Source organism: Copidosoma floridanum, unplaced genomic scaffold, assembly GCF_036245765.1.
Source record: "Copidosoma floridanum isolate Cflo_tuat_1 unplaced genomic scaffold, Cflo_Japanese_pri ptg000030l, whole genome shotgun sequence".
NCBI classification, from domain to species: Eukaryota; Metazoa; Arthropoda; class Insecta; order Hymenoptera; family Encyrtidae; genus Copidosoma; species Copidosoma floridanum.
The window spans coordinates 37,157,165-37,177,833 of record NW_028321907.1 but is presented as its reverse complement, the minus strand read 5'-3'; the positions used below and the strand labels follow the sequence as shown (position 1 = coordinate 37,177,833).

The following is a 20,669-nucleotide window of genomic DNA, read 5'->3' as shown; positions in this document are numbered from 1 at the left end:
TAACCCTGACGAAACAGAGCTATCGTTTAGAGTGACCACCAAGAAAGGAGATTTGCTCTTGGAAGCCAAAGAAGTAAAAGATATCGCAAGATTCACTCAACACTTGGAAAAATTCAGTTGCTGGCCAAGAAATGGTAGTAACTACGGTACGAAAAGCAGAGCTTGAGATCCAAGATCTGGATGGTATCGTTGAAGAAAGAAAAATCAAGAAATTTGTGTTAAGATGATAGAAGTTGAGAAGATCGTCGGAAACCAAAATCAAAATCTGAAGATGCAACTCCTTTTAGCAAACGGTAAAGGATAATGAATGGCATTAGTAATTCTTAGTGAAACAGCTGCCAAGAAAGTAGAACATCCAGGCTGGGTCAAAGTTTGGTTCGTTTCCTGCCGTGTGAAAAGAAGGCTCACCGTTGAATGGTGCTTTCGATGCCTAGGGTATGGACATGTGTACATACTTTATTAGATTACATTTTCATTGTACAAATTTTATTAAATATGCATTAAGATCGATTATTTCCTGTTGACTTTTTTTGTATTAGTCATGTATTAAAAGCAGGCCATTTTTCTTGATGTGTTATAATGATTGTTACCGTGATGTAGGTGAGAGTGCGTCCCTTATGAATATACGTATAGTCTGTGAATTTTAAGCTGAGATAGGCTCTTGAGAATATGTTGAAAATAAAAGTAAGTCTCATTCTTTTTATGTTTTTTGTAAAATTCTAAAGAGGTTAACATTGATCAATAAAACGTTAAATCCATAGAATAAATGTGTTTCATCTCAGCAAGTTAGCAGTATCCAAATGTGTTATTTTTTAACCTAATGTATTTACCCTCAAGTGAGGTAAAGTAAAAGAAAATATGGTCCATGAAAGATTCCTTAATTATAATCAAAAGCTAGCGAAAAAATAAGACGGATTAAATCTTTTGATATAATATTATCAGTATTAAAACACAATTAAGAAAGCAATTCAAATGTCATAAAAAGGAGCGGTGTTGTAAAAAATTCATAAGCTGTAAGTTTTTTTTAATAAAAATTTAAAAGACAATCACAATTGAGTCGATATTTATTAACTGATGATTATAAAAGGTATAAAATTTTTTTAGGTAGTAGATAAAAATTTTTATTCATTAAGTAATAAAAAAGGGCTGAAACTTAAATAATTAATGAGATCATTAAACTTACTATCTCTTAGTTTTTTAACTAACTCATAGATGAAGAAATTAAACAGAATTTTAATAATTTATTATTAACTAAGTAAACAGACGGTCATTGTAAAATACACATTTAATGAAATTTTCACAATAAAGTATTACTTAATGACGTTCGTACCGGATATGATATATATTTTGGGAATAACTTTACATACTGTAAGTTGGAATTTAAAATTTTATTAAGATAGAAAAATACTTTTGCAGATATTTTTTTTTTTCTGTGGATCTTAGTAGTAATGTGTCTTATATTAGCGTTTAATTCTTTCGGAGTGGTTAAAATCTGTAACCATTAGAAGTGATTGAAAAGTTTTAAAAAATGTAGTTTATTCAAACAATGTTTAATTAATCATATTATAAACACTATTTAAAAGTCAGACGATACTTTTTTTCAGCAGTTCCAATTCAATGAAAGAAAAAAAAGACGAAAATATGCTCATAGAAAAACTTAATGATCCTATGTACCATGAACTGTCTAAACAAAATATTGCTTTTGAGAGGTACAATGAGCCTTCTCTGATGTATGAAGAAGTAAGACGAAAAATTATAAGCGATCTGCAAGAAATGTGGTAAGTTTATTATACAAAATTTTTGTTGGATTACTTATTAGTTCAATTGTGTTATTAAAAATCATAGAAATATAGATGAATATTTGAGTGCCAGGATAACTGTTAGATTTAATATGTTGTTAAAGCCTTTTGACACTTAATTTAAAACTTATTGTTGAGAAAAACAACTTATTAAAGCCTGAGATGCTATATATCTCAGATGCTACGCAATTAACTTTTAAATAGTTCAAATCCTAAGAAGCAATAAACCTAATCAACAAATTAAGCATAGCAGGGAATACAATAGTGCTCATTTTTTTAGCAGGTTTTAATTTACTTCATAGCTATGCAAAAGAATTACTGGCTTCCGGATCAAATTATGTCTTGTAGGTGCTCACTGAAACTGATTTAAAAATGCTTTATATAAGTTTTAATAATCGAATTTTGATTCATTATCCTCATAAGTATCATATTGCAGTCAATTTTGGTTATGATTTTAAAGAACTCTGCTATTAAACTTTGTAGCCTTCCCCCTGTCAATCTTTTAGATTAATATCTTATACCTCAATCTAATCACTCTTGAATACTAATCCTAAGAATCCTTGAATTCTAATTATTTCACAACTACCAGAATGTCAATAGTAAAGTTTTGGTTAAATTATCGTTTGTTAGTTATTTAATAATTAAAAACAACGTCCAATGGTGGTACTGTCAAATTTTGAATTTATTAAAAAACAAAACGACGTTTCGGCCGTTTGGACAACGTCCCGGCCCTCATCAGGTACAAAAATCTATGAGTAATAAAATTCTTTGCAATACAAATTTAAGTAAAATATAATAAACGCAAATTAAGTTACATGTATAACATACCTCTGACTCTTACGAAAGGGATGTAAAATCGTAATGTAGTCAGAGTTTCAAGCTAAGTTGCTTTTATACCCTGCACATACACAAATGACATAGTACACGCACGTAATACAATCGAATAAGAATCGCAAGCAGTTCCTTGAGACGCACATAAACAGTTCATGTTTTCTTAATACTATGAATGAAAGGGGTCCTCGAATCATGTATATAAAGTTAGTCACCTTTCTTAATTGACATAACGAGAGACCTATAACAATCTTTCAATTTTTCTGTATCTTGTTGTCTGTTAATATTATTATTAAAGTAATGTATATTTAGCATTTCGGAAAAAAGGCGCTTTTTGTAATTTTGTTCTATGTCTAAAATTTTAATATTATCAAAATTAAAATTATGTGTAAATTCAATGCTATGTTGTGATAGTACCGATGTATTCTTTTTTTTCTCGATGTCTCTTTTGTGTTCTGTCATTCTTAACTTTACAGCTCTCGATGTTTGACCAACATAACAGCAGTTGCAATTCGCACATGGTATGTGGTAAACAACATTTTTTTTATCGAGTGGCTCAGTTACATCTTTTCCAAGTGAAAAGATCGATTTTAATTTATTGTTTAAACTGTATATAAGACCAATGTGAAGCTTCTTACAATAATATTTAATATGACTATGCAAGTGGGGAATATACGGTAATGATAAGATTAATTTATAATTATTTTTATTTCTGTTGCTATTGTCAATCATATTCATGTTTTTCAAGGTATTTAATCTTTTATTCACAAATTTGTCAATAAATCTTTGAGGATAGTTGTTAGCTAACAAAAATTTATTAATCAATTTTAAATTATAATTATGAAATTGTGTGTCTGCTAATTTAATAGAAAAGTCTACTAGTGTGTAAATGATACCTATTTTATGTTGTATTGGGTGGTGGGAAAGAAAATTCAAGTATCGGCCTGAGTGTGTGGGTTTTTGGTACCAATTAGTTAGTACTGTGTTATTTTTTTGAATAATAATCTCCAAATCTAAGAAACTGATGCTGTTGTTATTGTTACATGTCTCAACAGTGAATTGTAATTCAGGACAATAGCTATTAAAAATGTTTTTGGTATAGTAGATATATTTAGTAGGCACGCATATGAGGATATCATCCACATACCGTACATACAATGGAACATCAAAACATAACTTATCTAAACATGAAATTTCAAGTAAACGCATTACGAGATCACACATTACTGGACTACAGGGACTGCCCATTGGAGAGCCGAAAACTTGTTTGTAAAATTTTTTGTTAAATTGAAAAAAAGTTGAATTCAAAACCAATGACACTCCTGCGCAAAATTCATTTAAAGAAACATTGATCTTATTATTCAAGAATTTCCAAAAATGTTTTATTGCATTTGTGATTTGTTTTCAATTATTTACCAACTGTCATTGGACGTTTTATTTGAATTATTTAATAATTGTTTTGTTAACTATTAAAGTTAAATTTCAAAATAGCCCATATACCGTCTTCCCTGACCGGAAAGATTCTGTTCACATTTTCAAAACATCACACTTGGTAATTTCCTGCATAAATAGGACATTAACAAAAAAAATTTAAACGTAGTTGTAGGAATCATCATCGTCGTCATCGTTGACTGGCATCGTCGTCATCGTCTTTATTATTATTATTATCATTATTCATTGACAAATTGTATAGAGTATTTGACTAACTTTCTTCAACTAGAGTTGTGTAATGAACCTCGTTGAAAAATTAATACTCTAGTTGATATGCATGTATCTGTGTGTTTGTGCGTGTACGCTGTATTGAAATGTTATTTATGTTGTCTTTCCCCATAAACTTCCTCTTCTGTCCTCCATAGTACCCCTATCGCCCCTATACGGCCCCTCTACAAAGTAAGATGAAATTAAATTGTTTTTCCCGTTACTTAGATGTACTAAATGTCAGGGATAATCCCTGAACCGCCACATAATATCTGTAGGTACAATTTTTCTTGCCGTTCCACAGATCTCCCATGGACATACAGAAATTGGTTGAAGAAAGAAAGTAATTTTAACAAGCTTATAACTTATTTTAAACATAATCTTTCTCATCCATTTTTCCATACCATCCAGAAGGCGAATAATTATTGTCTATAAAGCTAGCGTATCCAAGTCATAGGGCCGTAATGAAACTTACTCCATATTTTTTTGCTAATTATTTGCTATTTTTTTGCCACAAAAATAATTTTTTTGCTGATACTATTACTGAGTAACTACGGTCCTGATGACTCGAAACTAAAGTCAGCGTAGCCTCCTTTGTAATCATAGAACTATAACATCAACTCAAATGAGTCTCAAATTGATCTGAGAGTTGGGTAGATCTTGAAATTGTTGATAAATTACATGCAGTATTTTATAAAGTAGATTTTTATTGTTCAATTAAAAGTGTAATTGAAATACACGTTTTTTTCCAGCAACTACTCCCAAATCGCGATAGTGTAATCTTCTCTCTGGAATGATTTTTGGAATCGGCAACCCTTTTTTGCGTACAATATTTTTGATTGGTCGATTTTTTACATTTTTTTACATAGTTTTTAAGACACTTTTTTTCAAAACTTATAATATTTTGTATTAAAACATGTTGAAAATATAGAGATACGAGAATAAATCGTGCAAAGTAAGCTGAATGATGTCATACGTTACTTGCATGCAGAGACCCTTAGCATTTCTCTCTAACATCACTATTTTACTGTGGTTGCAGGGAGATGGAGAGGGTCTCTGTATCCTGTGTTTCTCACGCTTCGTAAAACACACCGAATATGGGGTTAATCGAGATTGGTGGGTTGAAAAATGTTGATACGCATATTTAAAATACCAAGAGTAGAACTATTATTATTTAACAAAAAATATTTCAAGTATTATATTATACCTCATCATAATTTGTGGTTTTTTTTTTTATTTATATGTACCTGAGGTGAATAGCGCTTGCGATGATTGGATAAAAATTACTGCTTGATAAAAAATTTAAAAAGAAACATAATTTTGTATGCATATACCATGGATTATTTCTTACTGTACGATAAGATTTTTAATATTCATAGACATACGTAACATTTTTGGTAGATACGTAGTTTCATTATCTCATGAGTGGTACAGTGTGCTGAGCGTGGCACTGCTGCTTGACTAAGCGTAAGCTTGAATTCATACGATACGAAGTTCGAAGCTGTATAGGCCCATAGTTTTTCCGGTGTTAAATCGTAGGTTAGTTCTTCGTATGCCCTCAATAATTTATTTCAAACGCCTTATGACGTATGTTTTTAAGTCTTTACAAAACTTAACATGCCGATATAATACAGTTATTTATTTCTTATAATGTTATTAATCCTTTAAGAGAAGATAATCAATGCTTCATTGCATGCATATGAGGCCCTCACTGAAATATATTTTACGCTTATCGTTATCTTACTAACATATACAGCAAAGTCGCCAAAACCGTTGTAATTGCTGACCCCGAAAACAACTGAACCGATTTTGCTGAAATTTTGCTACCGATTCTTGACACTTCCGAGATGGTTTTAGTATAGTTTTTATCTTAAAAAATTTAATAACAATAGCAATAAATAAGCTCAAAGTTTTGCAAAAATGCGCCAGCTCTTTATTTTGGTTCAGTAGGATCCGCTAGGTGGCGTCGACATAAAGTCGAGGCTACCTGCAACATAATTAAATAAGTGTGGTTATAATAGGCTGGAGCATCTCAAAAATTTTTGCAGTCGTCTACCGGCAGTTTATCGAGCTGCACCAAGAATATTGATGATAGTCGTGCAGCTGGGTCCCGGTTACCGATGACGCTTTTCTTTAATGGGCAAGTGACCCAGGCCTGCATCCACCCTGAATCTCTAGGATTGACGAGTGCCACCCATAAAAAAATTATTCTAACCGATAACGTCTCCGACGGAATACCAGAAGACGTATCTAGCCAGAGCACCACCTGCTCCAACACTTCACAGTTGTGTGGCCGTTCCATCATCCCACCTGGTGCCGTCACAGAATTTTTGGCTACAAATGTAAGCCAAGAAAGACAGCCCTGAGGGGCACGGGCAGCCACAACGGCTTCCTTCTCAGTGGTCGTGTCCCCAAAGGCATACCCACATTTTTCCGACTATCGATGAGTGGTTAGTTATACGGAGAACGACTTGAAGACGAGATATTCTGTGGTCAGCGGCGTACATAGAGACTTCGAGGGTAAGAGTCAAGCTACCTGTAGCTAGCTCTTTATCGTCAGAAATAATAAAATGGAATAGCTGAAAGTTTTACCCCTGGCCCTTTTTAGAGCCATTACAAGTATTTACGTTCCCTACTTGACCATCAATCAATGTCTGGATTGTCAGTCAATAGTTCGACAGGTGACCAGTAAGTCAATACACTTACGAATTCTCGCGTGCCTGCGCCTGATGAGGCTGACACATATGTCAGCGAAACGTTACGCATTAATAAAACAAAGTAAGGGAAAAATTTAAATACACTCTGGTTGCGTTCATTTATTTCTCACATCTTGCTCCCAACGGATCACTGATCACCTTGAATTTCTAATTTCTTCGAAGGGCACTGATAAAATTTAAACAAACCACTCATCGGTTCTTTCACGGGCCACCTAAGTTTAAACTACCTTGCCAATAAATACATTTCTACTGCCATTTCTTAAAGCAATTTGTCGACTAAAAAACTATGTTAATTAAAGACGGCTACTGTTAAACCAAGTCAGTCATTTACTGACAGTCGTCACGAACGGAGTTATTCTTCGTAAGGCTGGGAACTCCGGTGACCGATGACCCTATATTATCCTCTCGACTTTAAGCATTCAACCAGAAATCACCAATCCTCTCCAAGGTCTGCGCTGGGCGAACCTAACAGCTATGAAAGGAAAAAAAACTTGAGCCAACGGGACAGTCTCCAACGGGCAAGCATCACGAACCAATCTCCCTATCTTAGATCACCAAAATAACTGAGTCTGCAAAAAAAAGGTGCTTTGGACACCAACGTCTTTGATGTTATACCAGGAAACGTTGGAAAAGATCTCTATAACTAGCTCCAAAGCTTCGGACTTGATAATTTTTCTCCTGATTAGTCTGGGGCTTAAACAGCAGGCCAGAGAAGATCACCCTGAGGTATCCAGGCAGTCACAATTGCTGTTAACTTCAGTCAAGAAAGAGTTTACTTAAGAAACTCACCGTTTTTAAGGGCAATCGGACGTCGAACTCTCTTGCTAACAAATATGTTAGAACCCATTAAAGTTGACAGAAAACAGCCTTTAGGGGTCACAAAAGTCTTAAGCACACTCAAAGTTGCAAGAGAGTGAATTGAAAGAAAAACTTCAATTGTATCTAATAAATACCATTTCAGGCGTCAAGAACTAACGCAGAAAACTTATCGAGATTGAAACAGCAGCGCTAAAATTGACGAATAAAGAATCCACGTGAGAGATCAGCTTTTCATTGTACCCTCACAGCAATCTCTGAAATCTTTCAGTTTTTCAAATAAGTACAAAATGTATTTGTATTTTTGTGGCGATAAAAAATGTTCGGATTAAGATCCAGGACTCTGTTGCTCTGGTAATAAAGCCGTGAGATATGAGAAAAAAAATTTTTTTTAGTAAATATTTTTGGGAGTTGTAAAACTTAATAGCTTAAAAAAATAGCCCTTTTCGTTAATTATTCGGGAGAAACTGCAAACCAACGGCTCCTTATGGCCAATGAAGCCGAGACGGGGAGCCGCTAGTTAAACTATAATTCAAACAAATAAATAAATAAAAATTAAAGTAAGTTTAAAATAAATTTTTTTATAATACTTATGAATTCTTATATTTTTTTATTTATTTTTAAGTGTCTTTCCCACATTATCTTGCGGTAAACACCTAAATGCATTTGTAATTTCATAAAAATCAATGTAATAATAAATTTTACTGTATATAAACAATATATCAATTTGTTTTGCAAAACTGTTTTTTAAATTTATTTGTATTTGGTTTGATTGGTTGATTTAGGATGGTTGGCGTTGAAATTTTCGAAACTTTAGTTAAATGTTTAAGAGTTTCAAAGTGTTTCATTATCTGTATTACACGAGCATGTTAAGGGTTTGTAAAGACTTTGAAAGAGACCTTATAAAGCCTTCAAAAGACATTATTGAGGTCCTTGTAAGGACTAACCTATGATTGCACACAGGGTGGTTCGCTAGCGTAGCGAGCAAGAGGGCAAAGCCCCCCTAGTAATATAGAAGGATGAAAACACATTCTGTTGACTTCGGCCATCCTTGGAAATATTCTGATGAGTGCGGGGGCGTAGGGAGTCTCCGGCTTTAGTTCTTGAAAAGATGGCCAAGGCCCATCGTCATATGGTAATTATAATTTAAATTGCGTGGGTGGATTTGGTCTTGTACACTACAGTCGCGGTGGTGGTGACAATTTTTGAAATGAGTTTAATACATAAAAAAGACTATTCTGTTGACTTCGGCTATAGGTAATGTTCACGTAAGTGCGGGGGTGTAGAGGAATGGCGTAGATAGGCTCTAATCCTGAAAATTTGGGATTCTTGTACCTATAAAAGACTATTCAGTTGACTTAGGTAAGTTTGAGAATATTCAGAAAAGTGTGGGGGCGTAAGAAGATTGTGTGGGTGGGCCCTATCCTCGAAAATTGCCAATTCTTATACACGGTGGTGGTGGTGGCAGCGGTGGCAGTGAAATAAATTTATAATATAAAGAGGTACAAGACTCTCTAGTTTATTTTGGCTAGCCTCGGGAATTCCTCGATAAGTGTGCCAAGCCGAGTGCCAGCGATCACTCAAAACTTTATTTGCGACCAATTTGAGACTTACAGTATTAATATACATAAACATATATAATAATATTACTACATATTGGATTTCTGTTTTTAAACTTACGTATACATTAGATGGACAATACATAATTATCGCTATAAAGAAGGTTTGGGAGCATTATTCTTAGAGGCAAAGAATGGGCAGTTCCCCGGCATGCGCAGATGTACCCCCTTCACCGCGCACCTCCTCTTGCACTCTACAAATTTGAAACTGTACGACTGTAATTGGTTATATTTATGAAAAATGCCTGGCATGGCTTTTCTTTGTCGAGCATCTTTTTTTTGTACTAAGATATTTATAAAAATATTTTTTTTATTCTATGACATTCATAAAAATATTTTTTTTATTCTATGACATTTATAAAATATCTTATTTCAACTATATTCCAAGCTCACCTTATTTTCTCGTAGGAGATCCTGTTAAACTGTAAATATTTAACCTTTTTTTTTCTCGAAAATTTCCCAGGTGAAAAATCGGAAAAAATTCATGTGCACTTCTGATATGCTCAAATACATTTTTTTAGCACGTTTCTCCATTTTAAACTTTTCTTCCAAACCTTCTTAAGCCTCGAACTGGCAGAGAAAAAAGATTTGAGTCAGCCGATCCATTGATTATCTCGAGATCGCTATTTTTTCACTACTTGTTTTACTACAAATTAGCTACAAAATATCCTACCAATTGAAATTTTGTCTGAGCCTGTGATCAGTGAAAACGTGCATGTGATCTGCTGGCATGATATCATGCTAGCAGATCGCCTGTTTTCTCGAGTTCGGTAGGCTCTACAAAGTTAATTTTTTTACTTCAAATTCACTACGAATTAGCTACAAAATACTAGCCTAAGTAGATGTGGGGGTTGATTATGTGATCTGCTGATAGCATGATATACCTTTATCTCTGGCGTTTTTAAATGTCTTGTTTCCGTCGGTAGTAAAACTATGATTTGCTACTAATGTACATTTAGCAAGAGTGATCATAACGGTCCTTCGGATTCAGCGATCGCCCTTGAAAAATGCCCAGTTGTGACAAAGTAAAAAATAAATGAACTACAATGTAGGCAAAAATATAAAACATAAAAATTTGAAACAACTTAGGTTTTAAAGTAAGTTAAATTTAACAACTTAAATACATTCAAGTTTTGAAAAATCGTAATGTAGAAGCTTACAAAGTTATTGTTTATTTTTAATATACAGTAATAATCTTGTTACTATCTTGTATTTTTCGGACCTGTAATGTGAACGATCAGACAGATCATTAAATTCCATCCACTCAGTGTTACCTCTCCGATAAGTAAAAGCTGTATAATGTCCAGAAGCTCCACATAACTTCTCATTTTCACATCTGAGTCTTCTACCGCTAATACCACGATATGGAACTGCTCCAACAAGTAACAGCTCTTCTTGGTCATTCAATGGATTTTTTAAAGTTTTCGGGAATTTTGACAACTTAAATTCAAAATTATCCTCATTTTCATTGAAAACATCGAAAAGAATAATATCACCTATAAAATTTAGAATAAAACTGTAACTATAATCTACATTGTTTTTGGTCCAAAAGTGTTTGTGTGATTTCTCAGCAAAGGTGGCTTGAGCATTCTTCGTAATGATGCTAAAATGTTATAAGGATAACATTAGCTTTAATCTTACAATAAAAATTAAAGCATCAATGCATGAAAAAAACTGAATGTTAGTTATACATCACTTTCTTACATAGATTACAATAGTTCAAACAATGAATTATTTTTTTTATAGAAAATAATTGTAATGTAATAAGAAAATGATTGTATCAAATGCATTCTACTGAATTGTTGCTGAGTAACTTATATTTCTATATGCACTTTAGTTATCTACAAGAAACTTTGAAAAACATAGTCCAAACAAAAAAATAAACAATACCAAACACACGTAGATTTGAATATATATATATATATATATATATATATATATATATAAATTTTAAAGAATGTAAATGCTTAAACTAAACCATCAAAACTTTTCACATATCTTTAGTTTTCCATGGCATGTAGATGTTATTAAACATACCTATTTGTACTAAGTTGTTTTCTGCAGATTCTTGTGATTCGAATACAGGGCATGTACTGTTATTGACAAAACAGACAAAATTATCTCCTTATGGTATATACTATTATCATCAAAAAACGAGTATTCAATTGGAAAAATATCTGCTAAAATTTTAGCTCGCGAATCGTAAGTTCTGGAATCAAGACCCTTTTCTAGTAAATTAATTACCATTTGAAAAAATTTACAGCTTTTCATTTCCTGAAACTTTTAAAATAACATTTTAAGTAACTCTTTGAAAAAAATTATATTTACTGTAATTCAATAAGGTTAAGTATGCTTAAATATAATTAGACCAACTCCCATGACCTTCAAGCGCCATACTAACCAATAACGTAACAAACCCGTTTGTACCAACCCATATAATTATATTATTTTCGTCGAACCAACCAGAATCGTTTTATTTTGGCTTCACTTGAAGTGATTTGTTTATTAAAGATAAGATAGTGACGTTTTCAGGATAGACAGGTGAATTTACTTTAGAAGAAAAAATATTTACTTAAGATATGTGTTGAAAAAATCATTATTTTTTTTCCAAAAAAAAATATAATAAATGTTGTTAGAAATAAAAATCAAGCTACTATTTCTTCGGCACGAGTACCTACATAAATACATTATAAGCATGTCCGTTCTACAAAATTAGATAATATTTTTATGAAAGAAAAAGCACCTAAAATGGTTACCTTGGTATGAAGTAAGGAAGTCGGCCAAGAATTCAATGTTATGTGTATAGAATCAACATTATAATATATGTGATGTACAAGCTTAGTAGTAATATTTTGTTTTGGACTGCAAAATAAACGCGAAAAAAAAACCGAGCCAATCAAGTGTTCGGGCGTAGTAATAAAATACAGAGGTCACAATGAAATTCAATTTTCTTGATAGTCTAGAATACGTAGAACTTGTATGAATTTTTTCAATACTTGTTACAGGTCATTTTTTTTTAAATTATACAAATAAAAATCATGTGATTAACATAGGCTTTTATAGGACGTAACCTCTTTGTCTCGTTTAAATGGACAAAAAATTTTGAAAAATGCAAAGATATTGGAAAAAAATCCTACGTACAAATTCATTGTTGTTTAATAATTTAGTGAGCAAAATTTTAAGGCATGTTATAGTGCATTTTAAACAATTCTAACGTCAAACTTTAGTAAAATATTAAGCTTGTTAGGTGCAATAGGGGGTGCGCGGTAAAGGGGGCCAATCTGTGTGGGCAGAAGAGACTTCTCCCTCTCCCTCTTCCTTGCCCCTTTGAATGATACTCCCGAACCTCCTTAAGCCATTTGACAGATGTTCTTTATATAAACTTAATAAGATTTTTAGTATAGATGTTCGAGACAATAAGTATAGTCGTCTCGTCTGGAAAAACGAACATTTTTTAGCACCATCATTAACGTTTTTCTGGTGTTATCTCAAGGTGGCCAAGAATTCTTAGGTATCTCGAAATTACACGAGACGAAAATCAAATCTTGTCTAATGTAAACTTTACATTTATGGATTGAGACGATTTCTCACCCTACTAGTTTCCAAAATAATGTAAGTGATCTATACCTGATTATAGGCTTGAAGTTTTGTTTTGAAGCCAGAAAGTGATTTTTAATCGAAGAAGTTCTACTGTAAAAAATTTCTACTGACAATTAGTAGTTAATACATCCAATAATACTTTCATTTTTTATTGTCGTATTAAAAATTAATTCTTTAAACAAGTACATAAATAAGAGAATGTCATAGATCTAATTAAAAAACAAAGTTTTCTATTGTTCTCGGTAAATACAAATCAAAATTTTTATATAAAGTACTTCTAAAAATAAAAAAACGTTTTTGTGCAGAAGAAAAATTGAATATTTTACAACAAAACATTTTACTTTAAAATGTACGATAAAAAAAAACTTTTTCCTACACCTGGTGCGCCCTCGGTAGAAAAAAGTAGAGTTCGCCATTGATCCGTCCAGGGTAATTATAAAAGTCCTTTCGCGTGTTGCTTCTCAAGCGCCCTTTATTTAAGTGATCATCCTTGACAGATTGGAATCATAGACACCTTTGCTTATGCATTAAATTGTAGAAAAAACTAAGATTCATCATTTTAATAGGCGTGAAAGAATTTTTAATTTATTTATCAGTTATTTAAACAAACGCATTAGTATTCACAATTTACTTTAATCTGACATTTTAAAATCATCCTACATAAAAAAATAACCGACCAGAAGCGTAGTCCCAGATGTGTAGTTGATGCATGAGTTTTTAAGTTTGACACTAGCTCTTGTATTAAAAATCGGCTACTAAAAACCAATTGGTTTACGTCTCGAAAGACCGTAACTTGTCATATTTTGTTCTTTGAACTCCATAATATGCACCATCTCAGATGATTTCAATGTGACTGTATCGATGTATTCTGGGGTTTTAGTGTCCATTTATGCGAAAAGTTATTTGCCGATGATTTAGGAGAGTCATCTTCTGTGTCCCTATGACGTATTTTACCCCCACTCCTGGAATTTGGTGTACTCTATCTCAATTAATTCATTTTTATATGAAAAAAGGAAAAATATGTGTCCAATATTTTTTTACAATCTACAAGACGGACCAAATAGAATCTTGTACAAAATAATCACTGCAGTAGCATAATCAAATAAAAATATAACATTCTTACCCAAATCGTCTAAAATAGTGTATATTTCCTTAAAATTGTATAAAATAACGAATTGCGTCTTTTCCCTGACTTAAATCGATTTTGTAATAGCCAATTTTTAATACAAGAGCGAATTCCACACTTAAAGACTTGCAGACTCGTGCGCCAACTACACTTCAAAGACTGCTCTTTCGGTCGTTTTTTTTCATAAAATTCAATAATTTAAAAATCCTAGACGTCAGTTAATTGTTACTACTAACTAGTTTTGTTAACAAACTAAAAAGTTAATATAAAATCCCATTGTGCCTGTTACAAAGATACAACTTAGCTTTTTGTACGGTTTAGTGCATTAGCAAATGTCTATATGATTCCCAGACAGACCTAGTGAGTACATGCTACACTCCACAAAAAAAATTTATAGATATAAAATTTTTTAAGGTAATATTATGCAAATAATTAATACTACTATAACCAAAGAATACAAGTACAATTTTTTTTAAAGCATTAAAGCCGCTATGCCTACATTAATATAAAGCTTCGTTGAGTTGTTTTATTATTCCGTTGGTAAAAGTTACAGAGACTTTAATTAAAAGAATTAAAGATTTGGTCGATTATCGACAATTATTTCCATTTTCGTTTGTTTGTATTAACTTATTTGTATTAGGTATAGTGGCTCCGAAGCTACAAGAAAGATTTTACTTCAATCCTCCAGCCACAGTAACAATTAGGATTTTGCATGAAAAATTATATTTGGTCCGTCCTGTAGATTATCAAAAAATATTGGACCCGTATTTTTTCTTTTTTCATATAAACATAAATTGATAGAGATAGAGCAAGTCAAAGTCACGAGTGAGAGCTTATGACGTCATAAGGACATATAATTTTTGTGTCCCTATGACGTATTTTACCCCCACTCCTGGAATTTGATGTACTCTATCTCAATCAATCCATATTTATTTGAAAAAAGGAAAAATATGTGTCCAATATTTTTTTACAATCTACAAGATGGACCAAATAGACTTTTTCATGTAAAATTCCAATTATTTACGTAGTTTTACCTTAAAAATATTACAGAAAAAAAAATTTTTGCGGGCCGCAGCACGTAGTATCGGCTAGATCTGGTGACTACCTTAAACTTTTTTTAGAAAACGATCATACCAACGAATGTAATTTAATCCTTTAATCTTAGTCAACATGTTTAACACCTGTACAAAAATTTGGAATAGCATTAGAAGTTTTCTGTTCACTTACATTTGGAATAATTTTTTAAGTAATAGAGTGAATCTTATAATTCACAATCTTAGATAGTTGTAACTACATCTTTAAACTGTTACCGAAGAGGTGTGCTTTGCATTGTCAAAAAGCACAAGATTTATTTAAAACTGTTCTCAAAGTAGTCATTATAACTATAATTTTGTAGAATAATAATTAAAATACTTACCATTTCTTGTAAGAGTGGAAAATCTTTAAAAGCTATTAGAGTCAAGTAAAAAACTGAATGAAAAGCGCAAGTGTTTTGCATAACTACTAGTTTTCCATCAATCGAAATCGGTTGTAAAACTGAATTGTTTCCATTTTTTATCACTGAAATTGGTTTATTTCTATCGCATAAGATAGAGTCCCGAACATCACCTTGGTGCTGTTCTAAATATTTTGCAACTTTACGACTTTTACTTTTTGGCTGTTTCATTTCTAACTTTTTTTCTATTTTTCGGTGGTTCTATCTCTAAAGATTGGAGATTTTCATCTTCGTGATGACTATAGCAATTCTTGCATACACGGTTTTCTCCATAATTTTCATCACTATTCTCCAACGGAAATGAGCAAGTATTTAGAACATGGACTGGAATATTGCAGTATGTGCATCTGTGTATACCACCGGGAATATCTCCATTCGCACAGGCAGGATAAACGGTGGATGCAACAGTACTACTCTTAACATATTCATCTTTTCGTGATTTTTGCATGCTAGGTGTTCTTTCACCTTTCCAATTTTCAATTTCACTTAGAGCAGAATTTGTTTTAAAAAACTTAGAATTAGTTGGTGAGAACTAGAAACATAGAAGACTGTTGGTGAAAGTGTACTATATTATCACATTGAGAGCATGAATTCATTTGGCCGTCGTCACTTGTATAGCAAACATTACAATTTTGCTTATCAACGCTATTTAACTGTTTGCTTAAATCAGCTTGAAACATTAGAGTTTTTCCTTTCAAATAATTGATTTGCATGTCAACGAATTTATCGACTCTGATTGGATTGTTGAACTTCTGCATGAGATTACTCTTCATTTTATTAAACTTTCCTTCAACACCCAGCTAAATATTTGTCACAAGTTCTTACATAAGTTTTTATGTAATTTCTCATGTAATTTCTTATGTAATTTCTTATGTAAGTTCTCATGTAAGTTCTTATAAGAGTTCGTGTGTCAGTCGTTTAACCGTATTCAATTACTATGTAGAATACAATTACATAATATACATGGTGAATTTTAAAGTTTTTTCTGCATAAAAGCTGTTAGAATAGCTAATATAAATTAGTAAATACAAAAAAAAACATCTCTTACCTCCACTTAGGGGATTTGAACCTGGTACGCAGAATCCCTATTTCCGCTTAGGCAGTAAAAATTTTCAAAGCGTACCGCTTTTTCTGTCACGCCTATTTAGATATAATAATACCGTTCTCTCTCTCTCTCTCTCTCTCTCTCTCTCTCTCTCTCTCTCTCTCTCTCTCTCTCTCTCTCTCTCTACTGAGGAACGCCGAGTTTACGCTGCTGCCAGCCAAAATATATAGATATACTATATCACATACGTCTACAAGCAGTTAAGTATGCATGCACACGCCCATACACACACATGCTGTGCACGACTGCTGACCAATAAGTAGCCAAAGATGCATGTTTACGCTATCGCCAGCAAGAATATTAATCTGTCTAATTCAGAAATCAAAGGTGAGGTGAGTCGTCTACAAGCCACAGAGAGAGACTGAGGGATATGACAGTTGCCGTACATCCGTGCATGTGTATTGGTTTGTGTCTATCGGTTACAATTGACGCGTATAAATATACCCTTACTTTTTAAGCATGTTGTTGTTTATATTTCACCAAATGCTAAGATAAATAAAATTATTCGATTTTTCCGGCTTAATTTGCTACCATATTCAGATATTCGTTCTACTATATTGCAAGAAAATTACAATTCTTTGCCTATGATTGTTTCAGGCCATTTGAATATTAATTACAATAATAAAAATTCGCAGCCTTTAATAGACTTTTTCACGGTTTTTTACATTCGCATATTAATAATAATCGACATCAATATACCATAGGTAGTACGAAAATAGGTGGTATTTTTTCGAGATTTTGAGTAAAATTGCATCTACAAAATTTATTTCTTACTATAGCTACCACAAACCAATTGTTACTATTGTATAGAACGATGACCAACACACTTTGTAATGAATAATCATGTAAATATTTTTTAGTTTGATTTTTTTTTTGGTACTTTTTCTACTTATTAATAGAAAATATGATATGCAATTTCGCATTTTTCATTTACTGAGGACACAACTACTATTTGTAAGGTCGACTTTTTGAAAATCTTAGGAAATTAAATTTGTTCGTGTTGCATGTCTCACAATGCAATAAAAAATAGCACATATCTATATCCATGTTTTCACATCTTTCTAGGGTCGAATGCGACACTACGACTATTTTTTTTTTTTTTTTTTTTTGTGAAGGGAGGAGAAATGCATTAAGGCACACCGCAAAGACAGCGGTAGTGTGGGACTCGGTAGATTTTTTTTTATTAGACCACCCATACCCACTATAACCCCCCTAATGCCGCGTGGCTTTCGTTCCATCCTGGAACCACGTTAGCACTACTTCAAGGAAGTGCCACCAGGGAGACCATCGCGTCTCACAGCATTAGCGAGCAAGCTCGCTACCATTTACTAGAGGGGCCAATCCTCTCGAGTCCTGAAAAGTACTCGGGGTCCCTGAGGACCTGCATCTGTGTCTAACTCTCCTACGTAGGCTGCATTTAAGCAAGCGCCACTAAATGCTTGATGCTTTCTCTGGCTCGTAAGCACATATACTTAGAGCAGCATGGGTCCGCAGAAACCTATGCTCCTACTGAAGACTTTCTTGCCTTGGATAAGCCCTGATTGGGCCTTTTTTCTGGCCTCTTCCGGTTTCACACCGGAAACACAGCTTTGACCTATCTGCTTCTTTGCATTCTGCTAAGATATGTCCATATCTCAGGCATTTGTAACCTATTCTTCTTGGAATTTGGCAACTTACGAAGCCGATTCTTAGTCCACCTAAGTTTTCCGCTTGCCTTGCTGTGAGTTTATCTACTGTAATGAGCGCCATTTTTTGTCCTCTCGTATTAGGTTTAAGAAGCGTCACTTTCAACTTCGTACTCTGTTGTTCGAAAGTTTTTAGAAAAGCCTTCTCAACCTCTTTTTCTTTAACCATATCATCCAGGTCTTGAACCTCGAGTGCCATCTTTGTACTGTCTACTACCACCGTTCCTAGTCCAGCTACCGACTTTTCGACTTGCTGCGAGAGTATAATCGCATCATTAAGCCCGTTCTATTTCCTTGAGAGCAGTATTCAGGGTTCTTTTCTGTACATACCTTCGGACAAAATCTCTCCTATGTTCCCTGTACTTCAGAAATTCAGAGGAGTCCTTCTAACCTTTTGAAAACCTTTCTTCAAAAAGTAAGCCTTGTCTAACCAACCACCTCAGCTACTGTCAGTTGTTTAAAAGCAGCTTTGAGGCCTTCCTTGACGACGTTTGCAGAATTCTCATACTTTTTGTTAATAGCTCCGAGCGTGTTTTTGATCTCTCTTGTTACAGATTCAACTAGCTCAATCTTCTCGTTCGCTTGGCCATTAATGCAATGCCATTACTTTTCATGTAGGCAAGATCTTTTTGATTTAGTCTGATTTCTCAAATCAGTCACCTTACTACTCTCGCTAACGTTACTGCCTATGCTCTAAAGGCTTCCTTTTTTTCCTGTATCCGTTGGAAAAGGCCATGGAACATTTAACAGTCCCTGTTGGCCATGAGACATGTCTTTGTGGCCCCCCTCCCCTGAATCTGTCGGGCCAGTGGCAGTCACCTGGGCTTGCACTGGATCGGAACTGCCGGTAAATTTTCTCAAAGAGGTTACCGCCTGGGGTACTACTTTGACATTGATGTTCTTCATTTTGAGTTCTTCTTGAGATCATGTTGACCTGTGAAAGCCTACACTCCCCTTTTTTCGAACATGAGTATCTGGAAATGGTGAAAACCAGCACAGCAGCCCACTTCATTGCCAAAGATAGGCGCTACTTGCACGGGCCGTCCAGGAGTCGCCACTCTCCTTCAGTTTCACAAACATAGACTGCCGTGGCGTTGAGTGAGAAGTATGAAAGTAGTAATTGTGTGTAGTGCTTGTATATGTTAGTACACTCCAGCTGTTCCAGCGAGACGAGTGGCAGGCATACAATTCCACGACCGGTGCAGACAACCTGCTAATACGAGCTGGCGTATACATATTTTGAGAATAGGCAGTAATCCTAGATTAGTCAGCCCACTACTTCTTTTTTGTTTATGAAGCAAGCAGCCATATCAGATGTGGTTGCCCAGACTTACCCGAGCCTCATCGTCCGGCTTCACCCATTACCAGAGCCCCCACACCAACTAGGAAGAGACACCGCCGCACACAAAACCAAAACAACTCGTGAGTATACCTGTGTTAGTTTAGTGAGAGTGTGATGCATGTATCTGAGAATAATATTATAACCGCCGCTTACTTCTATACACGAGGGGGTGCTAGTTTTTGTTGGCCCGCATTAAGCATTCTGGCGTCACCCACAGCGGCAGTAAAGAGCACAAACAGCGCTGGCCCACGTACCCACACTAATGAAAGCAGAGAGCACACAGCTCACGTCCCCACAGATACAGACACGTGGGCGGCATCAAATGCATTGAGGCACACCGCAGGGACAGCGATAGTGTGGGACTCGGTGGTTTTTTTTATTAGATCACCCATACCCACTAAAACCCCCCTACCATGCCGCGTGACTTTTGTTCCACCCTAGAACTGCATTAGCATTACTTCACGGTGAAGCCACTCAGAAAAACATCGTATCCCGCAGTATTAGCGAGTAGGCTTGCAAGCAGCTGCTGGAGGTGCCAATTCTCTCGAGTCCTGAAAATGACTTGGGGTCCCTAAAGACCAGCACCCACTCCCTAGCGCTCCGTTGTAGCCTGCTTTCTTTGCAAGCGCCACTTACTGCTTGATGCTTTCCCTTGCTGATAAGTAAATAAACCTAGCGCAGCCTGGGTGCGCATTTCTTAAAAAAAAAAAAAAAAAAAAAAAAAAAACCGTGCCGCCTAGTCAGCGGCTCTACAAGCCCACACGGCGGCTCTCTCCTCTTCTTTCTTTTGACGGACCACTGATCCAACGTAGCTGTCCACAGCCCTCTATCCCTTT

At 34.3% G+C, this 20,669-nt stretch overlaps 1 protein-coding gene across 2 annotated transcripts in view; it reads left to right on the top strand.

Annotated features, from left to right (window-relative positions):
• FucT6 (alpha-(1,6)-fucosyltransferase 8) overlaps nt 1–20,669 on the top strand; it is a 288,678-nt gene that overhangs the window by 144,803 nt on the left and 123,206 nt on the right. For both annotated transcript variants that reach the window (XM_089596404.1, XM_089596405.1), the window contains exon 4: nt 1,605–1,778. In XM_089596404.1, coding sequence (XP_089452530.1) covers nt 1,605–1,778 — 174 coding nt within the window. The remainder of the gene's footprint in view (nt 1–1,604; nt 1,779–20,669) is intronic.